This window comes from Gossypium arboreum, chromosome 8, assembly GCF_025698485.1.
Source record: "Gossypium arboreum isolate Shixiya-1 chromosome 8, ASM2569848v2, whole genome shotgun sequence".
NCBI lineage: Eukaryota > Viridiplantae > Streptophyta > Magnoliopsida > Malvales > Malvaceae > Gossypium > Gossypium arboreum.
In genome coordinates, this window is record NC_069077.1 from 446,885 (window position 1) to 463,886 (window position 17,002).

A 17,002-nucleotide genomic window follows, 5' to 3' on the forward strand; every position below is an offset into this window, starting at 1 on the left:
TGTTTAAAAATATTTTTTAATAATCTTCATCTTTTGAGAAAGTAAAGCTAATATTTTGGAGAAAAGTAAAAGCAATGAAATTTAAAAGAAACAAATAAACAAGCTTTTAAATGTAGAAATGAATAACTTATCAGTCATCATGTATGAGTTATTTTTAGATTTATTTTAGTGCAAGGATTATAATTATTTAAATAATATTAATTGTGACTAGATTTATTTATTTAAAAAAGCTTTTAATTGGGTTGTAGGAAATTCTAGTTGGAAGTTACTTTAGTACCCTTGTTCTTTTGGGGTATTTTGTGCTCTCTTTTTTCCTTCATTTTGTAAATCATTTCTATGAGAAAATTAAGACAAAGTAAAATCTAAAATATCTTTGATTATATATATATATATATATATATATATATTAAATATCTTGATTATATTATTAAAATAAAAAATAAGTAAATATTAAAAAATCAAAACATGGAAAATGGTGAGGATAAAGTCAAAGTTTTGTAGGGAATTTATTACACATATTTTTATTGATATAATTTATTACACATATTTGTTTATATCAAGTGCATTCAAGGGTAGTTTTTTTTTTCTCTACCAGAGGTAATACAATAATTAATTTATTACGTTTTATAAGTTCATTAAAGGATAGATGTTAGTTACGAGTTTTAAAGTTGCTCCATGCTTAAGGCAAGAATCGAACTCTCAACCACTAGTTAAGGTAAGAGAGACCATTGCTATCTCACCTAACTATCATAAATCAAGTATAGTACTTTTTAAACCAAATTTATATTACTACAAAATTCATCTTAAAAGGCAAAATATGTTGACTTAAAATATGATAAATTTAAATTTTGAATAATTTAGGATAAAACTCATACATACCATTAGGGGTGAAATTATATACATTTTTTAAGGTCAAATTTGAATCTTAAATTTTGAGTGAATTAAAAGGATATTTCCGTTATTGTATTAATGTAAATTTTATAATTTTCAAAAGATTATGACATAATTTAATTTTAGATTTTAAGATGGGCTGAAATCATTCTCTACAAATATCATTTTAAAATTTAAATATAAATTCTCTTCATAGCTGCCTTACATTATAACCAATAATTATGTGATTAAAATTCAAAAAAGAAAAGAAAAGTTAAGACAAGATTAGTTAAAAAAAAGACAGATCATAGATCTAAAACCAACAAGGGATGGATTTGATGGTCCCTGATTTGTTGTTTAGTCTGATAAAAAAATCTAAACCGCACGTGCACGTAAAGAAGGTGGTGATGATCACCCACGTGTATAACAAGCATCATACAAAGTACCGCACATAATCATTTACTTCATTGCTTCGAGTCAAATTGAGAAATGGGGCCAAAACGGTAATTGAATCAATTAACAATGATTTACTGCATTAGAAATGAATCATTAATAGATAATATTAAAATTAATCTTAATTAATCAAATTCAACCCCTTAGCAACTGATCCAGCAGGTTTAATAATTAACAATTCTTCACTCCTCCGATTTCTTTGCTTTATTTTTTTCTCTGGGGATTTGCGCTTATAATTTTTAATTATTTTTCTTTTATTTTCTTAACTCCCTCTCTCGTATTTCCTATTTTATTTCTTTACTTTAAATATACCATTAACAACCACGATAATTACAGCTCAACTTGATGAATTGGATGCCTAGGATTTTGTTATTAAGCAATATGGTTATTTTATATATATAGTTACCCAAACATTTCGCAAAAGATTTATTTAGAAGTATTGTAAAAATTTTACGTTAGAAAATACTTAATGAGTTGTTAAACATGTATTTACTGGATATAATTTTTGAATATTTGTTGACAATCAAATGGGCCTTAAACACAGATCACTTTATCTAATTTAAAGAGTCTCATGTATATCATAACGTCACTCTACTTAGACATGTCAGTATAAGCCGCTTGCTTAATAATATTTCAATCGCGAAGTAACTAATAACACCACAATGTAAAGAGTAACGTGAGATCCAAAAAGCCATTACTCGCCACCAAACTAAAACGCCACCATTATTGTCCGACCATTTGTATGTCTCTAATCTAGTTAAGCAAACTGTCTAGGGACATCACAACTGCATCAAAAAATTTACCGATTTGGTATTTGCAAATTATTTTATGACATGACTAGTGATAATTATAGGTAATTTATGCAAGCAAAGAAATTTATACATATATAATAAATAACATATCATAATCAATCAAACATAAATCATTGATTTTTAACTTATTTGTAGCAACTTCGGCTATCAAGCTATCCAAATTCACATGTCATATGCTTCACCCGAGTAATTTGCAAGCTTGATTAAACTTTTTAATATATTTCGAAATTATATTTAAAATTTTATATTCAAACTCAAATATAAAACAATTAAATTTATAATTAAATATAAAAATCAAACTGAATTTTAATTTAATTGCAATAAACTGAAATAATTTAAATTTTTACCTCAAATTTAAAGTTCAATTAGAAAAGAAAGTACTAAAAACATTGTATTTTTTTAATTTACAACAATCTTACACTCAACTAAATTGCATTGCACCAGTTTGGACGCTAGCTAAACGTCCACGTGGCAGGTAGAGAAGTGGATGACTGATAGTAAAGTGGGCCCTGCTGAATACACCAATCCCTATGCCAGTATTATTATTTTTGAGGACAAATCTTAAAATTGTATGATTCAATATATTAATTTTGATTTATGTAATTATATAAATAAAACTTTGATTATAATTTTAAGTGTATATATTTAAATTTAAATTTTAATTTAATTATACATATTTAAATAAATATAATATATAAAATTTATATAAATATTTCAATTTTATTAGCTTGAAAGGTAATGAATTTCATAATATGGTCTCGAATCTAATTTTATAAATAAAAAATAATATTGAAAGATGTAACTCAATTATATTTAAATAAATCTTAGATTAAAATAAATATATTTAAATAATAATACAAACAGATTTCTACTTATTTTTAATTTTATTATATCTTTTTCTTTTGCAATTACCTTATTTTTAATTTTATTATATCTTTTTCTTTTGCAATTAACTTTTTTTATTTGCTTGAATTAAAAGAAAATTCTGTAAAAGAGAGGGCGTTGCTTGGCGTGGAGGTTTCATTTACCAGACCTTTTTTTTCTTTTTTCACTCACTTTGAAATTTTTTTAATTTAAGATAAATTAAAGTCAAGGCTATTAAATTATTAGTAAGTTTACGTTTGGTCATTCAACTTCAGAATTTACAAAATGATCATTGAATTATTCAAAAGTTTTCATTTAAATAATTTAATTATTTGAAAGTTTTTATTTAAATCATTGAGCTATTAAGTTTTTTTAAAAGTTTTGCTAGCGATCTCTAAGCGACAAGTCAATGACAAGTATGGTCGATTTGAATCCATCGATGAGTAGAATATAACTTAGATTCAAGTCAATCTTACAGTTAGTGATGAAGATTGGGAAAAAAAAAAGCTATTTAAATTTTAGCTCACGGATTCATGACATTTAAAGCTGTTTTATAAAAAAAACTGTAAAAGAGAAGAGGAATGAGAGGTTTTGATTGGTGCAAGTAGTGACATAAAATAACAATTTTAACAGCTCAATAACTTAAATAAAATTTTTTAAATAATTTAATAATTATTTTATAATTTTTTAAAATTGAATGAGGATAAGCATAATTTGTCATTTATTTATATTTTGAATTGTAAAAATGGGTGTTGCATGTGTAGGGTCCAAAATTTCACGTGATAGAGGGAGGGAGTCGGTGGTGTCAGCCACCCATGTGAATACTTTGGTGAATATAATTCATATCATAAATACGACATGATTATACGTAAACCAACCTAACAATTTTATAAAAAGAAATTAAGATTTAAATTAAAAATAAAATTGCAATTAAATGTTTATATAATGATTCCAACATGGTATTAAATTTGTGGTTATATTCTTAAAAATAAATAAAATAAAATACGTACGGTCAATTTGCCTTTTCTCATGGGATGGTTTAGACCAAATGATAACACTAATTGTAGTAAACCTTGCATTACTTTTTTTATTTATTTATTTTAAATGATTTTACTATAACGTGATAGCACGTGCCGGATGGGAACGTGAGTGGTTGAATACGCACGTGTTCAGAATCCCCCTTTAGAGACAACTCACGTGGGAGCGGACGTTCTTCGCCTTTTGCTTTGGGAAATTATAGTTGGTTGCTAAATGCTCACTTGTGTTTGTGTGTCTTAGGCCCATTTTACTTGTGTGTATCTAATTGTCAAATTATAGTTTCGGTGTCCCGATTGTTTTTAAATTTATGATTTGATCCATGTATGTTATTGTCATAATTTGACCGTTCTACTCTTTATAACATCATTAGTTTAGATAATTAACACAATTAACCATTCTACTTAGAACGCCTACTTGTCTTTATGAACTCATCATTTTATCGTGGATTTTTTTTTATGTTGAAAGGATGTTTTTTTTATTAAACAAAACCCACATTAACATTTTAATAAAGCAATTAATAATATTAAGTATTTAAACTAATTAATGATATTATAAAATACAGAAATCAAGACTCGTCGATTTAAAGTACAAGTAGGGGCAAAGTAAAAAAAAAAATTCATGTAGGGCAAAATTAAATTATAAATATTTTAATGACCAAAATGCAGGTTTACCATTATACTAATTTATAATCTTATAGTTTTTAAAGAGATTATACAGAAGTTATACATATTTTGAGGGGTTAGAACTTTCACTCTCGAACGTTGCCCTGAATATGGGGTTTAAATCTCAAATCTAAATATAAAGAAATTATACCATTTTAAAGAGTCAAGATCATATCTCTTTAATGTTACCGTTAAGTATAAGGGTTAAATATCAAATATGGGCATGGAAGCTTCAATCATAAGCCCATTCCTCTTTGTTTTGCTTTTTTAAATCTTTTTTCTCCAGGGCAAAAGAAGGTGAGAAAAAGAAGAAGAAAGACATGTTAGCACAATGCCAACCAAGCAAGTGTTTATCCTTAGTGATTAAGTTAAAGAGTTTGCATATGTAAGAAGGAATGGCATATTCTTGGCCATGTTGGGATTTTAAAAATGGTGTGTTTTTCAGTTCAATTTCATCCTTCTGAGCCGACATGTAGATATGTTTGCAGCACTTTTTTTTTTTTCCTTTTATCACATTGTTTCTATCTGTTTTCTACTACCTTCTATAATCAATATGGCAGCCAATGAACCCATAAGATTTGTCCATTGGTTTGGGCTAATAATTGGAAGAGTGGAAGGGATGAGAAACATATTCATTTTGGGCCAATAATCAAAATTATTATAGGTTTTTAATTATTTGTTTTGGGTTTGAATTTTATGGATGAAGATAAAGATGAATCTAAAAAATTGTTTTAAGAGGATCAAAGATAGAGATAAAATATAATTTTACCATTATGTTAACTTATATTTTATAATCAAAGGATTAAAAGGATATTTACCATTTTTTTGGGGTGAGCAAGACTACGGACTACCCTTATCCATTTCCTTGAATTAAGAAAATAATATTAGGAGAGTTTTTATTTGATTTGACTTTAGATCTAATCATAATACAATGTGATTATTTAATATAAAAATTCTTAAACACTGAAAAATAGTAAAGTTATAGTCCTATTATGTTAAAAATTAGGATTTAACCTCTTGATTTGGCTTAATTTATGGCAGATTAGATGGAGTTGGGCAAATCTTTAAACAACAGTTAGGACAAAACTTTATGGCAGCTTAGATGGAGTTGGGCATTGGCATTTCTTACTTAAGTCATCCATGATTGTTTTCTCCAAAAGCAAATGAATCATCTTAAATCATAGTGATCGAGTTTGGTTACTAAAAAATACTAAATTAATATGATGTTTATCTGGTTACCAAAAACTACAAAATTGAATAGTTTGATGATCATTTTGTAACTTTTCATAGTTAAGTAACTAAAAATAAAATTTATTAACAATTAAGTAACTATTTTATAACTTTTCATAATTAAATAATAAAAAAATTACTAATAATCGAGTTACTACTAATATAGTTTACCCAAACAACTTTTAAGCCTTTCATATAGCACACTTACCGTTCCTAGCCCATATTTTCTTATTCCTAGTTGCCCAAAGCACACCCATTAGTAAAAAGCCCATTGTTCATCACCAATACAAACCATATATATATTGAAAAAAAAGCCATATACTTATTTTAGGTACAATTATAATCTAAATAATATAGTCGATTGAGTCTTGCCTTAATTGGAACCAGTGTAAGTGAAAGTGTGTTGAAACGTATTATCCTTCTATTTAAAGGTTGAGAAAAAATTATGAATAGTTCTAAGCAATGTATATATATATATATAAAACAGATACGATAAAATAACATATTTTCAAAAAAATATTTTAATATATTGTTTATTGTATTTATTTTTATAATATAGATTTTAGGTTAATGTTGCAGTTTGGGTGTCATGTGCGGGACATAATTGAACAAAACCCGGCATTAATGAGATTTTTCAGAACAAATAAATCTCATTAATCAAAGCATAAATGAGTACATAATCAACTATTGTTTTTAAAAGCAATTATTGTGGGTTAAAGAAACGACCTAACTCATATCACTTTTTTTCATGAAATGACTATCTACTTTATATCCACATTTTCTTATTTAATATTAAGACCAAAAATAAAATACTTAACTATTTTAAAATAATATACTAATTTTAATAATTTTAAATTGAAAAAAATTGTTAATTTATTGATATTATGTTTTAACATGGTTCCCTAATCGTATCATGTATATATACTATTACAAAAAACTTGGCTAAAAAGGAAATAAACTTTTATCAGTTTAATTAACTATTTTTAAATTTTGTATTTTTTAATATTAAATAATTTTAAGATTAAATAATATTAATATAACCCATTTTAAATTAGTTAATTTGTTTTTTAAAATATCTTATATAATTAAATTATTTTTAATTCATTAATTGTTTAAAAATAATAATCTCAAATTGAATCCCCCAATGTAAAAAGTTAAATAAAAGCAGCTACCAACATCCAAGTAAGCAGTTGAAAAGGTTTGGAAGAAATCCAAGTGGGGGTATTAAATCAACGTTTTCCCACATTCCTCTCTCTGTGTAAAATAAACTCTCTTTTTTTAAGATTCTAAGCAAATGGGAATGTGTTCTCCATTTCATCCTAATCCAATGACTAGTCTAGTCGGATAAGATCACAAGATGCTTCCCTATCACTAAAGTTTTCTTACTCCTTTTTTTTTAAATGCAATCCTTACATTTGGTTATATTTAATAATTATATTAAATTTTATAAATAAAAAATTAAACTATTTTAAGAGAAGTCTTTGAAATGTCGTTTATTAAGAGTCAACAAACATCTCAACGGTAAAAATATCATACCCATAATGTCCTTGCTCGGTTTTATCTTTGAGTTTTACCTTCTATCTCCACATCAGATACCACTCTTACCTCCAATGTTACATAAAGACGTGTTTAAATCCATGTACAATTTTTAACACTTGTAGTGAAAATTATAAACATATTAAATACATGACTATTATTAGAAACATTAAAAGTGAAATTAAAATTTTTCAGAAACTAACTTAATTACTTCTTTTATTATTTTTAATTAATTTTATTTTTACAATATAAATTCAACACTTTGCAGCTTATTAATCAATGTAAAAGATAATTATAAATAATATATAAAACAAATACCTTTGAATTTATTAAAAAATCTTAAAATTTTCAATATTTTTAGAGTGAATTATTCTTAAAAATTATTAAACTATTAGTTAATTTATGTTTTAGTCGTTCAACTTCAAAAATTACAAAATGATTATAGAACTATTTAAAAAATTTTATTTAAGACACTAGATAATTAAAATTGCTATTGGATGGCCTTTTATGTTCACATTGTCTGCACCAATTGAAAGCTCTTCTTCTCCTTCTCTTTTAAAATTCATTTTTTTAATACATGAAACAACTTTAAATGTTACGAAACTGCAAACCACTATACCAATCATCGAATTGTTATTTGGAACTCACTTCCAAATGAAAAAAATTGAATAGCCTAGTGACTCAAATAAAATCTTTTGAATAATTTATTAACTATTTTATAACTTTTCAAAGATCAAAATATAAATTTATTAATAATTTACTCACCTTAAAAGTAATTTACCCATAGATTTTTAGAAAAACATATCCAAAGCATGGGAACAGTAAAAAGAGTGAAGGCAAATGAAGATAATGGGATCTCGAGAGATCAAAAGAGGAAGCAATAATCCATATCGTTTGCCACGTGTACGAATCTCCTCGTTCGGGTGTCAGTCACAAGGAGCAAAGCTTTTTTTAGCCGCCAGCTCACTGTGCCACCAACCATGTGTACCCATATTCTTTGACCGCTGGTGGGTGGTTCATGTCACGTGATCTTTCTTACGTGTCAACGTACGAACTCCTGTCAGAATGGATTTTTATTTGTACGGATCATGTGCTCCGTTTTTTTGTCCGTTTGTGAGACCTGATCCGAACGTGGTGCCATCACAGCCGTTTATTTCCATAGATCGAGGAGGTTTTTGGATTCTAGTGCTCCTACGTGTACTCGCCGATTTAATTGCAACTTAAGTTTGATTCTTAATATTTTATTCATTTATATTTAAAATAAAATTATTTGTTTTATATAATGAAATCTTTAAATTTCACAAAAATAAAAATAAAAATTTAAATGTTCTTTTATATATTTATTTTTATATTACCCTATGCTAATATATAATATATTACATGGTAAAACCAACTTGTGAATTTTAAAAAGTAAATATAAAAGTTATATATAAATTTCAATATAATGTGTAATTTGATATTTAAATTTTAATTTAGTATAATTATATATATAAAATTTGATTTTGAATTAAACTTATAAACAACATTTTAAAAATAATTTAAATGTATACATTTTAAAAAATAAATATATAATTTATTTTTATACAAAATAATTGTTTATTTATATAATATAATATTACATCTATAATATTATATATTAAATTAAAATTTGTATATAAATTTAAACTTGTATCGTTTTTAAAACTCCAGTTATAATTTTTTAAAAATAATATAACATTTATTTTACTTTTTAATGGATTCATTAAAAAAGTAGTTAAAATTATAAATGGTATTAAATAAGTTAAAGCCACCCTAAGCTAGAAAAGCATTTAACTTCACCAGTGATTTAGTGCTCTCTGACAGACTGGAAAAATATCTACCACCCAATGCGGCGTACACTAGTGTTAATTCATTTTTATCACGCTAAACTACGCAGGGGGAGTTAACGACGTGTCACTGCCGCTATGTTTGTCGGGTTCATAACTGCCAAGTAGTTTGTTAAATTAATGACACCTGGCTGCAATGCACGAGCCCGAATCATCAGCCCATTTAATCGTGGCTGCCACTCTCTGCTCCCCGTCCACGTGGCATTAACACTGTTCTTGATCCATTAAAACCGAATATATCTTAGGATTTCCCGCTAATATTTCGTATTATTATATTGAAACCGCGAGATTACCCTTCGAAGTTACTAGTAATTTCGTTTTAGTACAATTCATGGTGAAAATAATAGTTTTGAAGTTTTTTATGAGGTTCTTGTATGAATGACGTTGAAATGATGTATTAAAAATCAGATAGTGTTATTAGAATTTTAGGGAGAATTTTTTAAACAGGTCATATTGCATTTGTTATTATGATAAGTAAGGGCATATTTTGTAAGCAGTTAGAATAAGTGATAATGGACTTATTCCACATATATTTAAACTAAAGTCGAGTTTTAAATTCATCATTATTTAAAGAGTTTTACTCGAATACCATCTCGGCCCCAAAAAACCCTATTTGATCAAGATTTATGTTGTATCTAATGTGTAAGCTAACATAATGACCTGATTGGTACGGTAGTGAAAACTTCCAAGATTAAGTTAGAATGTTTTCAAATTTTGGGATTATATAAAAGTTCATGTTATAGTTTAAGGACTATGGTGAAATTACTCCATGAAAAACTTCCTTAAACTACCGTTAAAGATCACCTAAACTCGCGATATTTTATTTCGTTTGTTCCGCGATAAGCGACAACTCCTCTTTAAAAAAAATCCCAAAAGCCGGTCCCATAAGCCAAAAACCAGTTTTTTCAATTCATTACGACGGGTAAATAATAAAACGACAAGACCGTGACGTTTTATTCATCACAGCCAATGACAAAGAGATAAGCACAAAGCTCTAATTCCATGGGACCCTCAGTGATGCCAACAGTAAAAAGACTATACCTAATGACTTAAAAATCAACGGCTAATAAAAGCCCGTGAGAATTGTCCTACTGTCACATCTACCATTAGTTTTTTTCCTTCTTTTTTAAAAGGAAAGTGTAGGCGGAAGAGTTAAAAAACTTAACCATGGTTAACTCGAACAACTACGGGTTAAAAATGCAGTTTATAATGGGAGAGAACCGATCGTTCATTTTAGGAACCAAAGAACGATGTACAAAAATGATGATCGGAGAACCAACACGACCAAATCCCACCGTTAAAATCCCGGCGTGGGACCCACTCAATGATCCAACGTCTAATTATTCTTCCGTTAATTATAACTGCATTGCGCCGTCCAGTCCTTGTCCCGTCGATTACCTATCATCGCTCCACCGTTACCTCCCGTCAAACGATTTCGAGTCGTCCGACTCTTTGAGTGAGGATTCGGATTTGCCTGTTGACGCGTTCTCGTGTGACCATTTCCGTATGTATGAGTTCAAAGTGAGGAGGTGTGCTCGAGGCAGGTCACATGACTGGACTGAGTGTCCGTATGCTCACCCCGGTGAGAAAGCCCGGAGGAGAGATCCGAGGAAGTTTCATTATTCGGGTACAGCTTGCCCTGATTTCCGTAAAGGAATCTGCAAAAAAGGCGATTCGTGTGAGTTCGCTCATGGTGTTTTCGAGTGTTGGCTCCACCCAGCACGGTACCGAACTCAGCCGTGTAAGGATGGTACCAGTTGTAAAAGGAGGGTCTGTTTTTTCGCTCACACACCAGAACAGCTCCGGTTGTTACCACAACAGAGTCCGAGAGGAAACGGGTCGAGTTCGGGCGATTTGGATTACGTTGGGTCTCCAATACGTCATCGTTTCGACATAGTTTCTTCACCGACTTCAATTTTGGCTTCACCTCCGTTATCTCCACCTTCCGATTCACCACCTTTATCCCCAAGCGGCTCGTTTTACTCGGTGAGTGAACTCGCTGCTTCCATGCGTAGCATGCAGCTCGGTAAGTCCAAAATGAACGGCGCCGGCGCTTGTTCATGGGGTATGCAAATGGGATCGGGTTACGGTTCCCCTCGGGGCTCCACGCTTCGACCCGGGTTTTGCAGGTCTCCTTCAACCCCGACCCGGTCTGGGTTAGGCCAGTTCGATCTCTGGGAATACAACAACGGTTTCGAAGAAGAACCAGCAATGGAAAGGGTTGAATCCGGTAGAGATTTAAGGGCCAGAATGTACGCGAAGCTTAGTAAAGAAAATTCCCTCGACGGACTCGATCCAACTGAACCGGATCCGGATCTCGATTGGGTCTCCGAGTTAGTGAAGTGAACTCGATTCTGGCAACTCACCCAACTCAGCTTTCTGTTATGATTTATTTCGGGAATTCTTTTTATATATTAAAAAAACAAATCGGTGGCTATAATCTGACCTTTTGTGAATATTAATGGGTTTTTTTTTTTATAATCTGATTTTCGATCATCATTTGCACTGTGTAAATAGACGACGGTGGGAAAAAGAGATGGCGGAGAAAAGTCTCTATTTTGTGGTGCGACTGCGTTTTCGTTTTTAAAAATTTCTTTTCCGAGAAAACCAAAAAGAAAAAAAAATTGCAGACTTTTGTAAAGACAAGGAAGTATTTCTAATTGTCGGAGATGGTAATTTGTTTCTTCATTTTGTTCTTGGGATTATCTCTGTAATTTCTTTTGTCGTGGTTAATCAATGTAATATATGTTATTTTTCTTTTGATTTACTTGTGCTGCTTCTTTTTTTCTCGGGAAACACGCAGAAATTTGAGTTATTGGTTGAACGATAAAAAAATTGGAAGAAAATTAATGTTGATGCTCGGTGATTCATCATCTAGAGTTTAGTGAGAAGTCACGAGGCTAAATGGTTGCCTTCGTAATGCTGACATTAGTAAGAGTTGGATGCGTCTGAAAAAAGAAGACATGATATTAATATATAGCTTCTATTCAGTACAATAGAATGATATTAGAGAATTTTAATTAAGGTTAAATTGTATTTAACTGACAAAACAGTTAAGGTTTAATTCAGTCACTTAAAAAATAAAAATAAAATAATCACCACTAATTATTTTAATTATTTTTCGTTAACAGATTTACCATTTTTTGTTATACGTTAACAGTTTTACCATTTTTTGTTATAGACTTGACTGAGCTGTCAACTTTCATCCATTTCTCACTGCTCTCCCATACCTCTCCCTCTTCTCCACCATCCCTTTCCCTACTTTGATTCTCTCCCTCTCTTTCCCTACTTTGATTCTCTCCCCCTCTTCCATCTATTCCTTCTTCACCATTATCCCCACCATTGTTACCACCGTTGTCATTGTTATTGCTCTTTTCCTTACGTTAAATTTTGAAGTTAAAGGGTTGGCATGGTCTTATAAGAACAGCATGCTTATAGGAACTTGTTGCTTAGATCCAAATGATCTTACAATTCATATCTTTTCTCTTAGAGGACAACACTAAATCGAAAGAACACTAATAGAGGAATAAAAAATGGTAGCTGTGTCAAGTCTATAATAAAAAATAGTACATGCGTTACGTCTATAATGAAAAATAGTTAATAAAGACTGTTTTATTATTTTTCGAAAGTTAAATAATTGAATTAAAACTTGAGTAATTGTTTTGTCGGTTATCTGACTATTTACAAAATTTACCCTTTAATTAATTTATTGTGATTTTGGGTTAAGTCTTGTCTACCATTTCATTTCGTTCGGAGGTCCTTTATATTTGTATACCAACTATAGTTTATATTTTTATTTTACTTAAAAAAGCTGTTTAAAGTTTAACTAATTTTAACTAATTATTAAAACTCTCGATTCCTTTAAATATATCTATCAAATAATGTTTATATAGTGTTGTTTTATTTTGAGCTTATAAAAGCACATGATTTTCTAATCTCGATTGAGCTTTATTTTCTATTTTTAGCATGCATGACAATATTCAAAGTCACTTAAATTAATTTTCGATTTACATTCTCTTCTAGTATTTAATTGTTTTGTTCTTCCTTATATTTTATTTTTCTATTGGATAAATAAAAATATTTATCGAAATTTGAAAGATATTCTCAAGTAATAATTTTAATTTCATCTCTAACAAAGATATTATCGTCCAAATGAAAATGTAATATGTATTCATAGCATATTTTATTTATTAGATAAACTAAGACAATACAAGTAAAATAAATAAATAAATAAATAAATAAGAATAAAATTTATAATTTTAAATTGGGTGAATTTAATGGGAAAATCTTAAACTAAAAACAAAGAGTGATTTCGCTTTCATGTTGAAATGGAAGTGGGAAGATCTTATCTTTGGGTTTGGTTGGATTCTCATGTAATTCCAACCTGATTGGTAAGTAAATCAATCAATTAACAATATCACCATCGCCACCTTAGAATTTCCATCAGGTATTTTTGTTATCTACTCATCATGATTCCATTTTTTGAGATGTCAACCCATTAAAACTCCTTATCCGCTCATTATTATAATCATTTTACTAATATAATAATCATAATATTTTGCCTTCCAGTTGTTAAAAATATAATTATTTTTCTATTGTGAAAAAAAGTATTGAATGAGTTTATTTTATTTTTAATATTTCGATATTAATATTTAGATATATATTTTTATTTTATTTGGGTATTTGAATTATTAAATTTTATTTTATTTCAAAAATTATTGACCTAAAATAAGTATGTGGTACGTGTCATGTTTTTGTTAGTGAAATTTTCTTTTGATTTATAGTTTATATTTTTAAAACCAAATAATAAAATTAAGTATTAAAGTGATAAAATAATATAATTTAGACGCTGAAATTTAAGCTATTTATTTATATTAAAAATTTTAACTCTTAAAATAAATATAAAACTTTACTAAAATATATATATTAAATGCAAATACAAAAATACAAAGACGAAAAAGAATGTAACCCTAAATTAAATTGCATAAAAACGAAAGAGACACAACACAAAAATATAAATTGTATAATTTAATATTTTTAGAAGGGTGAGTCCACATAAACAGTTGTCATCGTTTTAGCGATCCAAAATTCTTATTGTAATGTTTTTTAAATTAAATAAAATTCTTTTTGAAATAAAAATATTTTGATCCTTAAAATATGTATTCATGAAAAAAGTCTTAAAATTTTTATATCTTAATTCGAATTTCATGATACGTGAAATACTATGTTTATTCTAATAATAATTATTTATTATTTATGATTTATTTACATTTATAAACTCAAATATTAAAAAATATTGTAGTTTTATTTATTTAAAAATATTTTATTAAAATATTGTTCTCGAAAGCTATGGAATCTAATATATAAAATATACAACGCCCAATTTGTCCGAGCATACTTTTTATCCAAAATTGGAGCCCTCGTAGGGGACAATGAATCTAGTCGGTGCCTTGGGGCTTGGGGGGACCTCACCTTCATGTCATTTTATATGCACCATTCAAATACCTTATTTGTTTAGACATTCTTAATTTCACGATATATTCTATTTAGATTAATAGTTTTTAAAAATAATTTAGAAAATAAATTAAAACTTATTTTAAAATAATAAATATCATATATAAACTTAATAAAAATTTCTAATTTGAAAATATTTTATAGTAATAAATATTATATATAAAGTATAAATTTAATAATTAATAAACAATGCCTAATTAAATTTTATAATAAACATCATATATAAAATTTTTAGTTAATTTATTATATTATTAAATATAAATAATTAAATGTTTATTTTAATAATATTGAATATTTTAATATTTTATATTGATATTTAAATATTTTAAAAATATAATAAAATAAGAATATAATAACATTAGACTTGATTAAAGTTAATTTTTATATAAAAGAGATTTTTTTCTAAAAATAATCTCCGCTTTTTAAAATTGTAAGTCTATTTACAATAAAAATTATTTATTTTTCGTTGACTTATAAGTCATTTTCTATTGACCAAAATATTTTTTATGAAACGAACAAACAAAATATGAAAAACATTTTTCGTAAGTCATATTCCATGAAATAAACAAACTCTTAAATTCAGATTAAGTCAGATTCGTAAACGGGAGCGAAGTTGCCTTAATATTGTTTTCCTATACATAAGACTCTAATACTTTTTTTTTTGAACAATTTCATTGTAGGTTTTGATCATATTTATTATTTTTGATATAATATTTAGAACTATCTATAGCCCCTATATAATCTATACGCATTCAAACTCATATCTTTCAACATCAACAATAACGTATATGCCAATCGAGCTAAAAACAACCGGCACAATACTCTAATCTTAAGTTGAAAGGCGTTTGAGTTTTTCACTCATATTGTAGTTAAATTTTATTATTGTTATTATTATCACATTGAGATAGTGACGTACCACCTCATGGGGATTGTGTTTGGATAAAAATTGTGGCTCATATGCACTCTTTATATTGACAGCTTTGGCTTCTTTCTATTTATAATATTTACTTTCATCATATTTAGATATTAATAAGTATGGTTCCAATTCTTTTCAAAAACATATATATTGAAAAATATGGTAAAATCACTTGAATTGTTATTAAAATTATGATAAAAATAATTTTTAAAATAAACATTATATTTTATTAAATAAAAATAATAAAGCATAAAAGAAATATTTCTATTTTTGTTTCTTCGTTATAATTAAATTTAAAAATTTAATTACTATACCTTAATTTAATTGTACCGTTACTTATTTTGATTAAAATATTATCGTTAATTTTTTCTTTACAACTTATTATAACATAAAATAAATGGTTAAAATACTTAAGAAATTCTTATATTATAATGATTGGATTGAATTAAGTCTTTTATTACTAAATGGATCAATTTAGTCCTCGAACTATTAAAAGAGTCAAATAAGTTCACTTTCAAATAAAAATTTTATTTACAAAATTATAAAAACTTAAAAATATTAACTCTATTAAATAGTAAATATTTTTTAAACAAAAAATTATTAAAATCGATTCTAATATAACCTTAATTGATTATTTTAATAATATAAAAATAAATTAATCTATTTAATAATAAATTAACTTATTTATCATATTTATATTTAATTTTAAATGAATTTATTGAATGCAAAGAATAATTCAACAATTCCGGAAAAATAAAGTCTATTTTAAGAAACGTGGAACCTTATCTAAAAGAGGTCCACAATGTTGTTTGCGTGCTAAAGAGTAGGTATAGCAAAATCAAGTTACCATCAAAGGGAGAAGTAGTCCTCAAAGGGGACCCAAGTCTTTTTCGCTACATGTACAAACAAATGCTTCTTTGTTCTATGTTCCCCACCTTGTTCAGTTATCCATTCCATACACCTATCGTTTAAACTTTAAAGTGATAAAAGTGATATTTAATTTTTTACTTTAATAATTTTTGGTATATTGATAAATTAAGTTATTAATGTTTATATTTTTTTTTTGTTAATTTGATCTTATTATTATTTCGAGTTAAATTTGACCATCAATTTTTTTAAAATGTCAAATTTCATCATCAGCTTTTCGAAAAAAATTGAATTGTTTTTTAATTGAAATACAAGCTAAAATGTTAACCTTTTAAATGTGGTAGTTTGCATGTTAATCTATGTGTACTTCATACA

The 17,002-nt window shown here is 27.4% G+C and overlaps 1 protein-coding gene across 1 annotated transcript; it reads left to right on the plus strand.

Annotated features, from left to right (window-relative positions):
* The first annotated feature begins 10,482 nt into the window (after nt 1–10,482).
* LOC108470069 (zinc finger CCCH domain-containing protein 23-like) lies at nt 10,483–12,097 on the plus strand. The gene has a single exon (XM_017771265.1). It carries the CDS (start codon nt 10,498–10,500, stop codon nt 11,674–11,676), a length of 1,179 nt encoding a protein of 392 aa, XP_017626754.1. The 5' UTR covers nt 10,483–10,497; the 3' UTR covers nt 11,677–12,097.
* Nucleotides 12,098–17,002: the final 4,905 nt, after the last annotated feature.

Bases quoted from the DNA above. Each gene is read 5' to 3' on its own strand.
- LOC108470069 (XM_017771265.1), top strand. From the start codon at position 10,498: ATGGTTAACTCGAACAACTACGGGTTAAAAATGCAGTTTATAATGGGA.